The sequence below is a fragment of the Osmerus eperlanus genome, chromosome 15, assembly GCF_963692335.1.
Source record: "Osmerus eperlanus chromosome 15, fOsmEpe2.1, whole genome shotgun sequence".
In the NCBI taxonomy this organism is placed as follows: Eukaryota; Metazoa; Chordata; class Actinopteri; order Osmeriformes; family Osmeridae; genus Osmerus; species Osmerus eperlanus.
In genome coordinates, this window is record NC_085032.1 from 11,683,189 (window position 1) to 11,700,861 (window position 17,673).

At 44.9% G+C, this 17,673-nt stretch overlaps 3 protein-coding genes across 6 annotated transcripts in view; all 3 read left to right on the forward strand.

Moving 5' to 3' along the window:
• The window catches only part of slc4a2b (solute carrier family 4 member 2b), a 28,264-nt gene extending 20,211 nt beyond the window's left edge, over nucleotides 1-8,053 (forward strand). For 2 of the 3 annotated variants that reach the window (XM_062479090.1, XM_062479091.1), the window contains 14 exons: nucleotides 271-487; nucleotides 594-699; nucleotides 818-1,002; nucleotides 1,126-1,339; nucleotides 1,666-1,872; nucleotides 2,012-2,160; nucleotides 2,326-2,520; nucleotides 3,084-3,317; nucleotides 3,491-3,580; nucleotides 3,689-3,855; nucleotides 4,149-4,402; nucleotides 4,514-4,683; nucleotides 4,847-5,020; nucleotides 5,203-8,053. In XM_062479090.1, coding sequence (XP_062335074.1) covers nucleotides 271-487; nucleotides 594-699; nucleotides 818-1,002; nucleotides 1,126-1,339; nucleotides 1,666-1,872; nucleotides 2,012-2,160; nucleotides 2,326-2,520; nucleotides 3,084-3,317; nucleotides 3,491-3,580; nucleotides 3,689-3,855; nucleotides 4,149-4,402; nucleotides 4,514-4,683; nucleotides 4,847-5,020; nucleotides 5,203-5,283 — 2,443 coding nt within the window. In that variant the 3' untranslated portion in view covers nucleotides 5,284-8,053. The remainder of the gene's footprint in view (nucleotides 1-270; nucleotides 488-593; nucleotides 700-817; nucleotides 1,003-1,125; nucleotides 1,340-1,665; nucleotides 1,873-2,011; nucleotides 2,161-2,325; nucleotides 2,521-3,083; nucleotides 3,318-3,490; nucleotides 3,581-3,688; nucleotides 3,856-4,148; nucleotides 4,403-4,513; nucleotides 4,684-4,846; nucleotides 5,021-5,202) is intronic. The other variant, XR_009932253.1, reaches the window with a different exon arrangement.
• A 4,211-nt stretch (nucleotides 8,054-12,264) lies between these two features.
• On the forward strand, nucleotides 12,265-13,676 carry LOC134035060 (B-type lectin plumieribetin-like). 2 transcript variants are annotated; one of them, XM_062479853.1, is made up of 3 exons: nucleotides 12,265-12,395; nucleotides 12,715-12,808; nucleotides 13,382-13,676. In XM_062479853.1, the coding sequence occupies exons 2-3, from the start codon at nucleotides 12,719-12,721 to the stop codon at nucleotides 13,640-13,642; spliced, it is 351 nt and encodes a 116-aa protein (XP_062335837.1). In that variant the 5' UTR covers nucleotides 12,265-12,395; nucleotides 12,715-12,718; the 3' UTR covers nucleotides 13,643-13,676. The 2 variants fall into 2 exon arrangements, with proteins under 2 accessions (XP_062335837.1, XP_062335838.1); XM_062479854.1 differs by having other exon boundaries at nucleotides 12,345-12,395; nucleotides 12,698-12,808.
• Nucleotides 13,677-15,196: 1,520 nt separating this feature from the next.
• Nucleotides 15,197-16,486, forward strand: LOC134034960 (B-type lectin plumieribetin-like). Its single transcript, XM_062479699.1, has 3 exons — nucleotides 15,197-15,344; nucleotides 15,666-15,759; nucleotides 16,172-16,486. Exons 2-3 carry the CDS (start codon nucleotides 15,670-15,672, stop codon nucleotides 16,436-16,438), a joined length of 357 nt encoding a protein of 118 aa, XP_062335683.1. The 5' UTR covers nucleotides 15,197-15,344; nucleotides 15,666-15,669; the 3' UTR covers nucleotides 16,439-16,486.
• The last annotated feature ends 1,187 nt before the right edge of the window (nucleotides 16,487-17,673 follow it).

The following is a 17,673-nucleotide window of genomic DNA, read 5'->3' on the forward strand; positions in this document are numbered from 1 at the left end:
CATCTCACCCTGCCTCGGTCCCTTCCCCCCCTCCACCCTGTCTCTCCCTCTATTGCTTATTATTTTGGATATTTAGGAGGTTTATTGTATTATAGGTTAGTTTGTCATAGGTGTAAACTGTTCTGAGTACTTATATGTCATGTCATGCCAGGTTGTTTTGCGTTGTCTTGTGCTAAGAATTTCAGTGCCCAGTCTGACCCTGTGTTGGTCTCTGTACCTGACAATAAAAGACTTGAACTTGAACTCTCTCCTCCTCCGCCTCCCTCCCAGCCACCCGAGTGATGAGAAGGAGCACAGCAGCCCCTTCCCCAGGAACATTTCAGCGGCCAGCCTGGGCAGCCTGATGGTCCACCACCACAGCACCAACCACATCTCCCAGGCCGAGCCCTCCGTCACCGAGCCCCTCATGAGCGGCACCAGCAACGGGGCGGACACCGACACACACATCGACATGGACAACAAGAACGAGCTGCAGGTGCCTCTTCAGGTCCGTACTCTGAAGACTGAACCGGGCATCGCTTTTGTTGAGATACTTCAAGAGCCGGAGTTAACCCTGTCTGTGTGTGTGTGTCTGTGTCTGTGTGTGTGTGCAGAAGGAGAGCATTCCAAACATCGGAATGCACAGGTCCAAGTCTAAGCACGAGCTCAAGCTGCTGGAGAAGATTCCGGAGAATGCCGAGGCCACAGTTGTCCTCGTGGGTGAGTCTACCCTCTGGTAATGAAGATGATGATGAGGTTCACGTCTTCATTCCACCAGAGCCCTTTCCAAGTAACTCTCCTGCTCCTCCTCAAGCTCTTCCTCCTCTTCCTCCTCCAGGCAGTGTGGACTTCCTGGAGCAGCCCACCATGGCGTTCGTGCGTCTGCAGGAGGCAGTGGAGCTGGCCTCCGTCCTGGAGGTCCCTGTGCCTGTCAGGTTCCTGTTCGTCCTGCTTGGACCCCCCAGCACCAGCATGGACTACCATCAGATCGGACGCTCCATCTCCACTCTCATGTCTGACAAGGTCTGTAATCCTCGTCTTTTTCCTCTTTGTCCACGCTCGAAAACTTCCAGACGGCGACCCCATTGGCCCTGTGTGTTACATTAAAAAGAATCCCCCCCTCTCCTTCCTCCTCCTCCCCTGCAGCACTTCCATGAGTGTGCCTACCTGGCCGACGACCGGCAGGACCTGCTCAACGCCATCAACAGCTTCCTGGACTGCTCCATCGTGCTGCCGCCGTCGGAGATGGGCGGGGAGGAGCTGCTGCGCTCCGTGGCCACCTTCCAGAGGGAGATGCTGCGCAAGAGGGAGGAGCAGGACGGCAGGCTGGCCAAGGAGCCCCAGAGCCCCGAGGACAAGGGTGAGAGAGGAGAGGGGGAGGGAGAGAGGGTGGGAGAGCAGAGGGGGAGGGGGTGAGAGAGCAGAGGGTGAGAGAGCAGAGGGTGAGGGAAGAGGGGGAGGGGGAAGTAGAAAGGGAGGGGATGGAGAAGAAAGAGAATGGAAAGGTTACTGACCTTTGGGTGGGAGGGAAAGGGAGGGAGGTAGGGACTTAAATAATACATATATATTAAAATATAAAAATAAAGGATGAAAACTGAATAAAAGCATGTGCTTTCGAAGCTAACCAAGGTCACTTCTCCCAAATGTTTTCCTTCTTTGCGATATCCTGTGGTGTCTGTGTTCCAGAATCCCTACTCACGCCCTTCAAGCCCTCCGACGACCCCCTGCAGCGTACGGGACGCCCCTTCGGAGGCCTGATCCGGGACGCGCGGCGCCGCTACCCCAAATACGTCAGCGACTTCAAGGACGCGCTGAACGCCCAGTGCATGGCGGCGGTCATCTTCATCTACTTCGCTGCCCTCTCTCCTGCCATCACGTTCGGGGGGCTTCTGGGTACGTAGGAGAAGCTGGCTACTTAGATCCCTGAGTGCTTTCCAGTGAACAAATGCAGGCAGGAGACACGTGTCATCTAAAGAGGGTTCACGTTAGGAGTATAGGGTTGGTAGTCATGTGACATTGTGTCTTTCGATAGGTGAGAAGACTGAGGGGCTGATCGGAGTGTCAGAGCTGATCATCGCCACGGCGACGCAGGGCGTCTTCTTCTGTCTCGTGGGCGCCAATCCCCTCCTGGTGGTGGGCTTCTCAGGACCCCTGCTGGTCTTCGAAGAGGCCTTCTACTCCGTGAGTGTGCCGGGCTGTGTTTGAAACACGTCACTGTGCCTTAGTGATGCTGACCTGTCGGATTGCTGTTTGTTATGAGGTACCTTGTTACCAAACTGATGTTGTGGCATGCTGTGTACAGCGTGTTCAACTATTTAGTGTGTGTGTGTGTCTTGTTCTGTACAGTTCTGTAAAGGGAACGGGATCGAGTACCTGACAGGCCGGGTGTGGATCGGGTTCTGGCTCATCATCATCGTGGTTCTCATGGTGGCCTTCGAGGGCAGCTTCCTGGTGCGCTTTGTCTCCCGTTTCACCCAGGAGATCTTCTCCTTCCTCATCTCCCTCATCTTCATCTACGAGACCTTCTCCAAGCTTGGCAAGGTACCCAGGACCTCAACATGACCTTGAAACCTTAGTAACAAATGTCCGATTTCCCTGAGAGATGCACAGAACTAAAATGTTACTATCACTGCTAATATAACTTTTTTTTGTACTTTATTTTCTATTTAAGGTATTCCTTTTTTTAGCGTTTGTACTATAATAGCAGTGTTGGTAGCTGATTGAAGCAAAGTGACTTTTCTTTGGACAGCATCCAAAAGCTGGGGTTGGAAGGAGGACTTTTCCTTGCAAACGAGCTCTAAAATCTGCTGTGATTGAGTCACCCTGATCTGGGAACAAAGTAGAATGGATTGGGAGTCAAACTTTGATCCGGGCTTAATGATTTGAAGAAATGGCCCTATGTTTAGAGCTCTTTTCACACCGACTTAAGAAGGGATTTTCCTATGGATTAATCTTTTCTTCCCAGGAACAGGTTTGTGTGGGAGTTAGACAGTATGATGCCTGCGCTAATCCCTTGTTTAAGCGAACGTGTGTGTGTACATAACAATGTCCTCAGTGTGCGTGATCGATGCTCCGACATGAACTCTCTCTGTGTCGCCGGGCAGATCTTCATGGAGCACCCGCTGCAGCGCTGTTCCCTTGCCAACGGCACAGCGGGAGGCGGCGTGGCAGAGAACGTCACCGTGGGGACGGAGCTCGGTAACAGCACGGTACCGGTGCAGTTAAAGATCCAGGGACAGCCCAACACGGCTCTGCTGTCTCTGGTGCTCATGTCCGGAACCTTCTTCATCGCCTTCTACCTGCGCAAGTTCAAAAACAGTGCCTTCTTCCCAGGCAGGGTAAGATGCAGGTGAACTAGGAGGAGAGGGAGACCACACACAGAATGAATGACTTATATTATGCCTGGTGCAGATGAGAGCATTATGGTCTGTCCATGATCGTTATTAGCAGATTAGTGTTATGGTCTGTAATGGAGCCTGTCTGTGCTCACCCCTGGCCCTGTGTTCCTCAGCTGCGCCGGGTGATAGGAGACTTCGGGGTCCCCATCGCCATCCTCCTCATGGTGCTGATGGACTACAGTATCCAGGACACCTACACTCAGGTGTGACACGCCAGACCTGCTCCAATCACACACCACGTGGCATTCCCACTGAGCGAAACTCGCTAACTCCTCCCTGATGTTCCCCCCCTCCCCCCTGCCCCGGTGTAGAAATTGAGCGTCCCCAGTGGGTTCTCGGTGACCAGCCCAGACAAGCGGGGCTGGGTGGTGAACCCCCTGGGCTCTGACGGGCAGTTCCCCATCTGGATGATGTTCGGCAGCCTTCTGCCCGCCCTCCTCGTCTTCATCCTCATCTTCATGGAGACCCAGATCACCTCGTGAGTGTCCCTGCAGCGCCCACACACACATCTTACACGTACCATGGGTCCTTTCCAATCTCCAAGCACTGGAGACATTCGTAGTTGTAGTGGGTTCGTATGGGACAAGCCTATACTGTATAAAATGATTGATATAGGATCTAATATGTGTCCTTGTTGCTTTCTCCCTCATCTCTCCTTCTACTTCTCCTTTTCTTCCTCTCTCTCTCTCTCTCTCTCTCTCTCTCTCTCTCTCTCTCTCTCTCTCTCTCTCTCTCTCTCTCTCTCTCTCGCCCCCCTCTCCCTGTCTCCAGACTGATAGTGAGTAAGAAGGAGCGGATGTTGGTGAAGGGTTCTGGGTTCCATCTGGACCTGATGATCATCGTGGTGCTGGGCGGGACCTCGGCCCTGTTCGGCCTGCCCTGGATGGCGGCCGCCACCGTCCGCTCCGTCACCCACGCCAACGCCCTCACTGTCATGAGCAAGGCCGTCGCCCCTGGCGACAAGCCCCGTATCCAGGAAGTGAAGGAGCAGAGGGTCACGGGGCTACTGGTGGCCGTGCTAGTGGGTAGGTGTCAGGACTGTAGAACTTTGAACCATGGGAGGATTAGAACGTTATTCGGTTCTTCGTTTCGAAAGTTTAGTGTTGTCCTTAAAACTCTCTGTCTCTTCCCTCCAGGTATGTCCATCGTCATTGGAGACCTCCTGCGCCAGATCCCCATCGCCGTGCTGTTCGGCATCTTCCTCTACATGGGCGTGATGTCACTCAACGGCATCCAGCTGACAGAGCGCATGATGCTGCTGTTGATGCCCCCCAAGTACCACCCCGACCACACCTACGTCCGCAAGGTGAGGCCGCCGCAGACTTTCACACTGACCTGTGTGTGTGTTTGTGGGGGTGTGTGTGTGGTCTTTCTAAGGAAAACACAACAAAAGCTGTTAGTTAGAGCCCAGTGCTGGTCCTCTTCAGTGTTTCCTCGTCCCTCCAGTCCCTGACCCTCTGTGTCTCCAGGTGCGGACCCTGCGGATGCACCTGTTCACGCTGATCCAGCTGCTGTGTCTGGCGGCGCTGTGGGCCGTCATGTCCACCGTGGCCTCGCTGGCCTTCCCCTTCGTCCTCATCCTCACCGTCCCCGTCAAGATGTTCTTGCTGCCGCGCATCTTCTCCAACAGGGAGATGCAGTGTGTGAGTCCAGCCACACGGGGGCGCTCCGGGGCCAGTTGTAAACACCTGTGGCTGCTTAAGAAGAGATGCCCATCGAGTTCTTCTTCCCTGTTTTATCTTTACGTTACTTCTGATGTATCGCTTTGTTATTCAAAGGAGTTTGCCGGTCATAACATTGATACAAACGTTCTGCTCTGTTCCAGCTGGACGCAGACGAGGCGGAACCCACCTTCGATGAGAGGGAGGGCCAGGACGAGTACACAGAGATGCACATGCCTGTGTGACCCTCCCCTGAACCAAGTATATCCTTTCCTCAGTGGCCACACCTACCTGCCAATCACACTACCAGCCAATGACCTGCACAGAACTAACAGCTGCCCCAGAACACGACACACCACCCCTGGAATCTGACCCTCCTCTGTACGGTTTTGTTGGCCCCTTGCCTCCGTTGCTGTAATTACACCTGACCCAAAGGGAAGGGTGTAATATCAATATCAGAAGGGGGGTTTGCATTACTCTGCACACCCAACAAGCTTATTCTCTGTTGCAGTCACATGACCTGGGCCTGCTTCATGACAAAAGCAGGATGGGTTCACTGCTCTAGGCGATGGGGATGCACTATGCGCATCATAACCGTCTGGACTCCTAACATGACAAACAGCACTTTGCGGCACACACGTTGAAACAGAAGAGACCAACACGAACAGCAATTCTCCATTTGAAGATTTGCAAAGTTAAGTTATATAATCGAATATTTCAGTAGGTTTGCCATTCTTAACATTTCAGGGGAGGACAATCTCCCGTCATATCTGAAGGCTATGGGGATAGCAAGGTCAAAGTTGATTCTGATAACAGTGTATCGTTTGTAGTTTTCAACCCTGAAAGGTTGCTCTGATTCACATTGAATATGTGGAGGAATATGTGGGATACATTCCTGGATTCAATATATTTAACATATTGAGCTTTTCATGTCTGTTGCTTTATTTGTGTACTTGTTTTAGTTCACCAAGCGCCTTATAAAGGAATCAATAGCTGTGCTGGGAGACATTCCTCTGTCTTGTTTTAGATTGCTGCTCAGTCAAGTGCAAATCTAAGCTCTCCGCACTTTTTAAGACACCAAAGCGGGTCATTTCAAATTAATAATTTAAGTATAGATATAATAGTTTTTTGTGTGACTTCATGAAAAGCTTTTCATGGCCCCGTGACATCATCGAAAGAGAAAATGTCAAAAGTTGGGATTGTTTTATATATGTATATCTATCAATTACAAAGTGGAAACCTCTTCTTTTTTTATTGAGTTTCAAGCACGCCTGTTTTGAATTCAACTTCCTTCAATAGAGCCCAGATGCATGCTTGGCTGTTACTTGCATAGACTGAATCTCACCAGCAGAGTGCAAGCCTATGAAACGAATACATTGTTGTACCCATTGCTTTCAGAAGTGCAATTCAATTGTTCAAGGTTTTCTTTTTCTTTTCCCATACTGATACATTGAAGATCCTTAAAATGGTTCCTAAAGTGGCCTAAGGTCAAGGCTATGGTCAGCTGCAGGTACGCTTGTAGCTTCCCTCTTGTGTAGCATATCTCAAAAGCAAATTACACACTAGTCAAAGTGATCCATTGCCACATTAACCTGTCGTATTTTTTCTAGTGTTGTGCAGTTTGTCACTTCAGTAGACGCATGCCATCTCCTACTGAATCCCTATGAAGGTCAAAACACTGTTCAATTACTCTGTTTATTGGGGAGAGCACTAATTTATTTGATTCTTTTCATGTGCTGTGTTCAGTTTTCTTCTTTGCCAAATGTCTGTCATAAAAATAGTTGAGAGCAGTTACATACTTACTGTGAGGATCAATCATCTCACCTTTTTAGCCATCTAGTTTGTGTTATGTGAGGTAGGCTATTGGGTTTAGCCTATAGCTTCATTTATTTTCTTGCGACATTCCACATTTTATCATAAGCTAATTGTTTTATTTATCTCGCTAATGGCTAATTATTGATACCTTGTGTAGTAGAACATTACTTGTAAACGGATCAATCATGTCCATGTCGACCAAGTTGAAATTAATTCTATGTAGACAATTTCATTGTGCATTACCCATATGACAGGATTGAGGTTGTTGAAATGTATTATTTTATGAATATACAAGGCTGGAGAATCTGTTTATGAATGTGCAGATTAGACCTTAGACCAATACAGTTTGTATTGTTTGAATACTGGACAAGAGACCTCCATCCCTTTTCCCCTCTCTTTCACCTTCCAGTCCCTTCCCTCCATGTTGCCTCGTCTCTGTCATGTCGTTGTGCCTGTGGCTTGTGCTTTACAGTCAATCTCAAGTGCCACTGGTCACACGTGTGTGACACGTGTGACCAGATACACTTCTGCCTCCAATCAGAGGTCAACCATAGATGTGTTTGAGTGATGCCGCGTTTAACTGCTTTGTCACGTACGTTACTGTCTCTGCTCTATCTGTACTGTCTGCCTGTAGAATAACACTCAATAGGGTTCGTCTCATACATTACTGTCTCTGCTCTATCTGTACTGTCTGCCTGTAGAATAACACTCAATAGGGTTCGTCTCATACGTTACTGTCTCTGCTCTATCTGTACTGTCTGCCTGTAGAGTAACACTCAGTAAGGTTTGCATTTTTTTTTTTAAAGATGCCGCTCAGTCTGTCTCTCCTGTTTGTACCAGGAATGGCGTTATCACCTGTGATCTGGGTGTAGAAAGATTGTGTTAAACTTGTTTATCATGGCCATAGTCCGATAAGAGCAGGAAGGGGATTTGGGGATGAGTGGATGTGTGGAATGAATATTTTTGTATTTGGCTGTGCATGATGGATAGAAACATGGAGGGAGGGAGGGAGGGAGGAAGGGAACAAAGTCTTCTTGATTGTGTACAATGCTACAGAGCCTGACTGAAACACCGACACAGCACACTAAACTGTAGTTCCATTTGAAAAGCAATTCAAAGCATTCTGTGTTTATTGGTCATGTTCCTTGTACATAGTTCAAATATCAATGGCAAATAAAGATAATTTTCTATTTAACATCATCTTTGTTGTGACTTCCTACCTACATTTTGATTACATCTAGTCAATAAAAAATGTCAGTGTTGACTGTCATTTGAATCTTAAAAAAACAATGTCACATTTTAGTATCAATAGGATCAAAGCTTAAGCAGAAATGGTACAATGTCCTCAGTGTTGTGAAACCCCTCAACAGGCCGAAAAACAAGAAAGACAAACATTGTCTGTCTTCTTGACTGCTGACAAGACTGTTTGTCTCTAGTTAATGTTTTGCCTGGGGGCGTGGAGTGGGGTGCTGAATAATCCACTCAGTATGTGTGCTCCAGACAGACAGAGAGGAAGATGGCTGCCTCCCTGGTAAAGCTGCTGCTGCTGGTCACTGCTGGAGTCCTGCTGAGCTCCACTGAGGCTCAAGAGGCCTACAACAGGCTGCCAGACGGCTTCAGGAGAGGAGTGGACTTGGCGCTGCAGCAACTGCACTCTTTCAATGGAGTTCAACACCATTTTAATTACTTCAAGAGTCTCCTCAAATCCAACATTGAGGTACTGTATGATCTGCCTTTGTCTCTGCTGGGTGCTGAAAAGGTCCGTCTCTAACCACTGATACCTCTTCAGTGCCCAGAGGTTTGTCTCTACAGACAGTTAGCTAGTGTTTACACAGTCTTTTTGGAGACCCCTTGCCAAAAGTAAACAATGGAGCATTTCAGTACTATGGGTGTTATCTCAAGGAATGTAGTTTATGTAACTGTTCTGGCACTGCACTGTGGGTTTGTAAGTGGAATGATGAGATGTGCTTGTTTTCTGTCTTTCTCTAGCCTGGATTCGATGTGAGTTACATCTATCACAACTTCTATCTGAAAGCCACCAAGTGTCCAAAAGGAACAACTAGTTCCAAACAGTGCCAGTTTAGGAACGACAGAGTAAGTACGTGTGGCTGACGATAGACCCAGCCCTCAAACTTCAGGTCACCAGATTTTAGTGTTGGAAAAATGCTATAAATCCAGAAGAAATAGTTTGCTGGCTGCCAGAATGCTTCAGAAGTGTAAAAGTGAGTGTTTTTTTTCAGCCTTTGATCGACTGTGCAGTGTGCTACAAAACATTTGCCGGAGAAATTGAGAAATTACCCAAACCCTATGTTCACTGTGTCCACAAACCAGCTCTCACAGAGGTAGGTCTGCATGTGTGCCTGGTGGTTTAACACCTACGACACAACATCACACATGACGTTGTGAGTTAATACCGTATTTTAAAATATTACAAAATATCCCACGTAGAGGATGTAAATTGAGCTATGTTGAAACATGTGAAAGATAATTGTAAACGTCCTCTTTTGAATCCAAGGATATGAAGACGGCCAGGGTGGAGCACTGTAACAGCATGGCCTACACCAGTGGAGCACCTACTCTTCTGACAGTTAGAGGAACTGAATGAACACACTGACCAATGACCTTACAGCCCTTTAAAATGTAACCATACTAGGGTCATTAAACAGAGTTGAATTACATAAAAGTGTTTAAAAGAGTGAGCTGGATTTTCCCTCATAGTTGGCACCTGGGACTGGTTGTCTAAATCAAGTGCACCCAAGTATTGTTCACCAAACAATGAATGTCCCATGCAATGCTTGTATTGCTCAGAATACTCCTCATACTGGCCTCATTTTACACTTGGTTTCATTAAATCTGGTTAGTGGGTAGAGACTGGTTTTATTGTACTCTGTGTTACAGTATCAAGTACATGCTTGCAATATGAGCTCAACCCTGTAGTTTGTAGTTAGTATGTCGAGTGTGTATTGTTTTTTAAAATAAATTTAACAATGAGTGTAGTGCACTATGTTCGATAAAGGTGTTTTATTAGTCAAAAATGAATCTCATTGATTAATTGTTATTTTCAGGCAAACGCTGACAGATCTGCTATTGAGAAATATATTAAATGGTTGAATTGAAAGGAAACAACTAAAGGAGCTACATCTAAATACTAGTTACACCATCTAACTTTCGTTTCTTTGTGAACGGCAAACTCCACATCCCCTTTTGGCTGTATAAATATTTACTTGGCCTCATTGCAAGAATCTGATTAATACTCATGTTGAGACCCATTCGTGTTGAGTCAAGGGGTAGAAGGGAAGTTCCACAGACAACTGCGTTTCATCAGTCCATCTGTTCAGTCCAGACAGACAGAGAGGAAGATGGCTGCCTCCCTGGTAAAGCTGCTGCTGCTGGTCACTGCTGGAGTCCTGCTGAGCTGCACCGAGGCCCAAGAGGCCTACAACAGGCTGCCAGACGGCTACAGGAGAGGTGTGGACCTCGCGCTGCAGCAACTGCAGTCTCATCATGCTGTCCAACACCATTTTCTTTACTTAAAGACCATCCTTAAGTCAGAGTTCGAGGTAAAACAATGTATATTTTGTATATGAAAAATTACATAATGGATAGGAACTTTAATCTACATCGTCACACACTGTAGACCTGTCGTTTTGGAGTAGTCTAAGATGATACCTGTAGCCCAGTTGATTTTAATTGTAAAATATTTAAAGATGTCGTAACAGGTCACACATTTTAGTGTGGATGAAACTGAAACTAAAGTCGCATTGTGTCTTTTAGGCTGACTTCAATGCTAGATATCTCTACCATAACTTCTACCTTAAACCGACTAAGTGTTCCAAAGGCACAACGAACCCAGATCGCTGCCAGTTCAGAAATGATCGGGTAAGTGAAACCCCACTCTTATCTGAGCCTTGTTTGTGTGAAAATTCCATGTTAAGTTTTTCCAGACTGGTATTAAATCGAATATTCCAGGATATAAACAGTAGGCTACTTTGAATGGAGATTCTCACTTAGCAGGAGAGGTTATTATTTGTGTTGTGAGTGGGTTGGGTTTTTAATCACCGTTTACACCATTAGCCTACTTTCTCATCTAGCATGCCAAATAGGTTATAGTTCGTGTCATGTTGTGTTACAGCCAGTGATGGACTGTGTGGTTTGCTGCAAAACAATCGGGAACAACATAGAGAAAGACCCCAAGCCTTACGTCAATTGTCTCCACAAACCACAGGTCACACAGGTAGGTAGACACATTGTATTCTATTAGGGGCCGTTTAGGAAATGTGAAATGTTCACACACGGATTCATACTACTGAAAACGTACACATGCATATGAAATGTCTTAGGATGAGTAGAAGCTTTTAGAATGTAAGTATTCTGTATGTATTCTGTAAGTATTTAGTATGTATTGTATTCTGTAAGTATTTAGTATGTATTGTATTCTGCTCTAGGCTTCTTGTTCTCCTCTCCCCTCTCCTCCTCCTATCATATCCTTTCACTTCCAAAAAGTTGAAATTGAAATGTAATTGAAATTGAATAATGAAGAGTTGAATACAAGCGTTCATTCAGATGGTCCTCTTTGTTGCGCTACTCTTTGTCTTTTCGAATGATCTCCCATAGTCATTTTTCCTGAGTCATAAATCTGCTATTTTGTTTCGTTTAAGGATGTGAGCAATAAAAGACGGAGTCACTGCAACAAGATGAATTACAGCAGCGGAGCCCCCACTCTGCTCGCCAGCAGGGCCTGACGGGAGGCATGATGACTGGAGGCTTCTCACTAATTCCCGGCGCTCATGATAACGCCATACGCTTCGTAATCTGTTTTTGATTGTACCCTGTTGTTGTTGTTGAATAAGTGGATATCTTAGCAGTGATGAAAAGTGAAACATTGTTATTTACAAGAAGTGGGTGTACTCAGTAAAGCTGGGGACCACATGCTAGTTACTATTTTAATTAGGTCAAATACACACACATTTGAAAAGGTTTTAGAACAACTTTACAAAAATATAATGTTGCCCTATCAATATTTGAAAATTATTTGCAAATGAAACATTAAAGGTTATTATTATTTTCTAATGCAGTTAGTATCAGTATTATCTTCTCTCTACTCTGTTTACCTTTGTTTAACCCCGTACATGTAGGCCCATCATGAAGTATACACCATGTCAGCTGTACTGAGCATTATAAATAAAGAACACAAAAAGGACGAATCAGAGTGTCTCATTATGGGTGTGTTCTGCTGATTCTAAACTTATTCTCTGCCAAGTTCTACTAGCAGACTATGCAGTTCTTTTATAATACTGAACAAGACGGATATGTAAAATCACTGGTGAATGACTATGAGCCTAAGGGGCATGTATTTTGTCTTGGTCTTCATCCTTCTTGCATGTTAATTAACATGTACCTTATGGCCCTGAATGCAAATGAGCTCTTTCCTTTCAAACCTAATCCTTTCAAACTCCTGCCTGGTCTTATAAAAGTTGGGGTGCACCCTGGTCTACACTTAACTCAGAACATTCAGGTTCCTGGTTAAGGTCTTCAACGAAGTGTAAGTTGTGTCCGATTCATTGAACTGTTACTAGTTACTTGTTTGATACTCTGCATTGTAATATAACTATTAAGATATTAAGCTGTTCATTTGAATGTAAAACATTGGATACAGGAAATATTATTTATGTTATTGATATTTATGCAAGTATCAGAATGCTATAATATATGCTGTACATATGTATATATTAAATGTGTTTATATTCTATACATATTTTAGCATTTGTATATGTATAAGTAACAACAAAGGTTTGACAGATCTCTGCATATTTAGAAAATAAAACCACAATGCTACATTGACAGATCTGTATCTTGTTTAGCATCATGAGCAGAAACTATTTGTCCAAGGACAACAAGCTGACTAAAGGAGACTTTCTCCTCTCTATCAACCGTGAGTGGAAGGCTGTGTTTCAGGTCAGAATCTAACAATAAAACTCTCCTAAACCACTCTAGATTAGATCCTTCTAGGGAGTCAGGTGGCTGAGCGGTTAGAGAATCGGGCTAGTAATCAGAAGGTCACTGGTTCGATTCCTGGCTGTGCCAAATGGGCAAGGCACTTCACCCTAATTGCCTTGGGGGGAATGTCCCTGTACTTACTGTAAGTCGCTCTGGATAAGAGCATCTGCTAAATGACTAAATGTAAATGTAAATCCTTGTTAGAGGAAGATTGTGAAAAATGTGCATGCTTAACGCTCATGACTCCAGCATATATATGCAAAACCTGTTTACATATAGTTTTTTCTTTAGTCTTTTCTCCATCGTTTTTTCTTCTCAAACTACTGCTTCGCCTCGGTTCTTTTTTCTCTTCTCTTTCTTTCTTTCTTTCTCTCTCTCTCTCTCTCTCTCTCTCTCTCTCTCTCTCTCTCTCTCTCTCTCTCTCTCTCTCTCTCTCTCTCTCTCTCTCTCTCTCTCTCTCTCTCTCTCTCTCTCTCACTCTCTCCCTCTCCCTCTCCCTCTCTCTCCCTCTCTCTCTCTCTCCTCTTACAGGATGATGGTAACTTTGTCATCTATGGCTGGAAGCCCTTCTGGGACTCAGACACAGGAAGCCTCAATCCTGAGCGCCTGTGCATGCAGGCTGACTGTAACCTGGTCTTGTACAACAAGAAGGATTCACCTGTTTGGCACACCAACACCTCCAAGACCAGTTGCAACATGTGTCGCATTCAGTTGACGAATGAGGGGAATCTGATCCTGCAGAAGGACGGAGATACAATCTGGAGCTCTGCTGACTCCAAAGGCATGAAATAAAATGACCCAAAAACAAATATTTGTTGTGCTGTTATCATTTTTTCTTGTGATATTTTTTATTTTGTGTGTGCTGATGTGTGAAGTTGCATTACTTTGAAGATGGACTCTTTAAGCAACCGCTAAGTCAGTACACATTATATAATTTGATGTGATTAGATTAGTGTTAGTGTTACATTTTCAGTTCTTTGAAACATTTTCTCATACCATTACTGTTAATATTTGTGTAAGAACGTTGAGTGTAAGAACGTTATAGAGAGAACTTTAAGCACAGTCGACATTGGAAGTTTCCAACTCAGTGGCGCCCCCTCCTGGCCTTACAGTGGATGAATCCATACTGATGATATTAAGTTGACATGCCTCAGTAAAAGGTCAGATGGTGGATCAGACAGAGGGGGATTCTGCTGATGAAGACAGGGAGTTTTTCTACTGAACAGCTCCTTCATTTGGTATTGGGTAACAGTTATGAAAATGTTGCTGTGTTTCCATCCCCTCACAGAAAACACCATACTCTCACTAAACTAGATATTTACATTTAGTCATTTAGCAGACGCTCTTATCCATAGCGACTTACAGTAAGTACAGGGACATCCACCCAAGGCAAGTAGGGTGAAGTGCCTTTCCCAAGGACACGTCATTTTTCACAGCTGGGAATCAAACCGGCAACCTTCTGATTAGTAGCCCGATTCCCTAACCGTTCAGCCATCTAACTCCCAGATATAATTTAAGAACAATATCTTAATGCTCAGTCCCTTCTCAGTCATTATCTTTAGTTATTCAGACCATTTTAATACATTTTTGGATTCTTCATAGTTTTGATACATCCCATTCAAACCATGCCAACAGTTCTGATCACGTGGAGTTACCATGCCAACAGTTCTGATCACGTGTGGCTACCTCTGCTTATACTGACATTTACCAACTGACCCAAGTTCAACACTGGATTTTGGTGTTTCAACACTCATTGACACTTCCTTGATGTATGACTATGTTAAGCCTGTGTCCTGCACCTCACTTTCACCAACCGTCTCTGGAGGAGGGGATCTCTCACTGAATAGCTCCTCCCAAGGTGTCTTCCATTTTTTCGCCTCTAGTGAGTTTTTCTGGGAGTTTTTCCTCGTCTTCCTTGAGTGTTGAGGTTGGTTGAGGGGCAGTTCTATGGGTGTATGTGAAGCCCTCTGTGACATTGCTTGTAAAAAGGGCTATACAAATCAATTTTGATTTGATTTGATCACATGGAGTTGTTTCTTGGGTGTGTTCAGCTCTGCTCGTTTGATTCATTTATAGAGACATTAACCAGTGGTACTGGATTAGATTAGTTTGAGAAGAGGCTTTTTTGAGATGAATGATCATGTGTTTCCTAAAAGGAGGTTCCAACTCTCCGGTCTTTGCTTAACTATGATTACATATAACATGACATTTAACATGACAGTGGATGTAGTGATGGAGACAAGTGTGCTCTGTCATGTGCTCTCGACTTAGTTTGTCTCATATGAGACTTTTAAGTAGAAAATGATATGAGACGCTCCACTGACAAGGGAGTTGTGTTCTATTCTTAATCTTGTTCTGAGAGGAAGAGAGCAGTTTTGTCTCCTCTCGTCACCTCCCTCCATCCCTGGCTATAAAACCAGTCTGGTCCTTACTCGGAGGTGTGAAACTCTCCATCTGTCTGATCTTCTCATCCTCAGCCAGCCTGACACAGCCTGTGAGTACCTTGTCAGTGGTGTGTGTCGTCAGTACTTCTGTCTGTGGTATACATGATCAGTGCTATCTAACCTGAGACTGGAGCCAGATAGGATTCCTCTGAACAATAGTGCTCATTCTGAAGCTGACAGAGGAAGGTTGTATTGTTTGCATTGAATATTTAAGCCAACATATTGCCACATGTTGGAGGGTGGGTGGTTTTTAGGTATTGAGATGACCTGAAAGATTGATTGTAGACAGTTTCCCTGGTTGATTCTTACTGTGAACTTCCAAATGTCCGACTTTGTGTTTCAACTCTAAACGTCTTTCCTTTGTGGAGCAGAATCATGAGCAGGAACTACATGTCCAAGTTTGATGAGCTCCGCAAGGGGGACTACCTGTGGTCCAACAACAAAGAATATAAGGCAGTGTTTCAGGTGAGACAGACAGAGAGATGTGTACAGCTATCATTATCAAACGATGAGTTCTGTTTGCAAACCTAGGATGGGTGTTGGTTTAGGTTGGTTACGGTGGATGAGGATAAGGGTTCAGGTTGGTTTAGATGCAATTCTTCGGGCGTGTGTGAAGCCCTCTGTGGCATTGCTTGTAAGAAGGTACCTCACGATTCGATAAAAAATGGATTCACGATTTTTAAGAGATCTTTGAAAAAAAGAAAAGAACAAAAAAGAAAAGAAAAACAAACATTAAGAAAATCGATTCCCCCACCCCTACTATCCAATATGTAGCCCTGATCTACATGACAGACTTTCGATGAAGATTTTCTGTCCTTGTTCCTCCTACACTCTCTCTCTTTTCTCCCTACGTCTCCCTCTTCTTCTCTTCATCCAGGAGGACGGTAACTTCATCATCTACGGCTGGAAGTCCATGTGGAACTCAGACACCGCCGGCCAGCATGACGCCTGGCGCCTGTGCATGCAGGACGACTGCAACCTGGTGATGTACAAGAGGGACGACAAGGCCATGTGGCACACCAATACCCACACGTCCAACGGCTGCCGGACGTGTCGCCTCTGGCTCAGGGATGACGGCACCATGGTGATCGAGAAGGACGGCGAGGAAGTGTGGTCCTCTGCCATGTCCCGCGGACAAAAGTAAAACCGCCCCAATGATTTTTCAAACAATAAACTACAGTTGTCACTGAAACCGTTGCTTGTTCTGTTTCTTTTCATGTGTGGGGGGGACATGTCAACATGTGAACAACATTTTTGCATCTCATGGAAGTTTCCAGATTAACAATTGCCCTGCCGTTTTTCTGTGACACCATGCCAATCAAGTTTTGTTTTCAGTCACATAACATCCATGCTAAACCTAGAGTAAAAGTTCTGTGGACTAGACATTGTCATAGCAGGGGGGGGGGGACCCTGAAGCTTAGATGTCCCACATTACCCAATGTCCCAGATTACCTGAATTCACCCTACACAAGAAATAGGCCACAAGTGATGCTTTTCTATAAGCTCTTCGTGAGCAATATGCATCAATCAAAATGGTACGAATTCACCAACGACACTTCAAATACTTCTAGAAATAACCTGGGCCCGTACACACTCCGAAAATTTTTTCGCCTAAGGCATAAAACAAGTTTAGCCAAGCACACACATTCCTTCCAATTATGTGTAAAGCTTTAAAACAAGTTTATACATACTCATGTCTCACAGTAAGTAATGGGAACATTGTTTCCATGCAGCTGCATGTGTTGGAATACACAACCATGTGTACCGTATCCTTTTCAAGAAGGATCATCTAACAGTCTGCTAATACTCTGTGTACTGTTTAATTTAAGAGTTATTTGTTAATTAAATGCCTCATCTTACAAGCTTATGTAATTTATTGCAACACAAGAAAAGCTACATTACAGTAAATCTCTTTCACTCAATTTTTTTATTGGCTGATATGTTGACTGGGACTTGAACTCCGTTACCTCTCACTAATGTCCATTGCTGTTGGACCTTGATGAAAAAATGTGAGGCAGGCAAAGAAGGCCAGCCATACCCCTGAAACATCTACAGACACACAGTTGTTACTGAGTCAGCAGAGATGAGGAGCTACTTGTACTCACAATTAGACTTCACAAACACCCCATCCTTCACACTGAGAGAGCCTCATCTGATGTGTAATGTGCCCTGTGTCCTTTGTAAGTGACGGTGCATGGCATCGCATTGTGAAATTACATTACTTTAAACTCTGAAATATAATGTTCTAGTAAAGAGGTCAGTCAAACCAGAATGTGGACAGAATGCCTGTACCATGGCTGAATGATTACAGATTATATGAAGGTTTATTGTAGACAGGGCTGCAGCACATCAGTAGTGTCAGTATTTGGGATCCTTGTC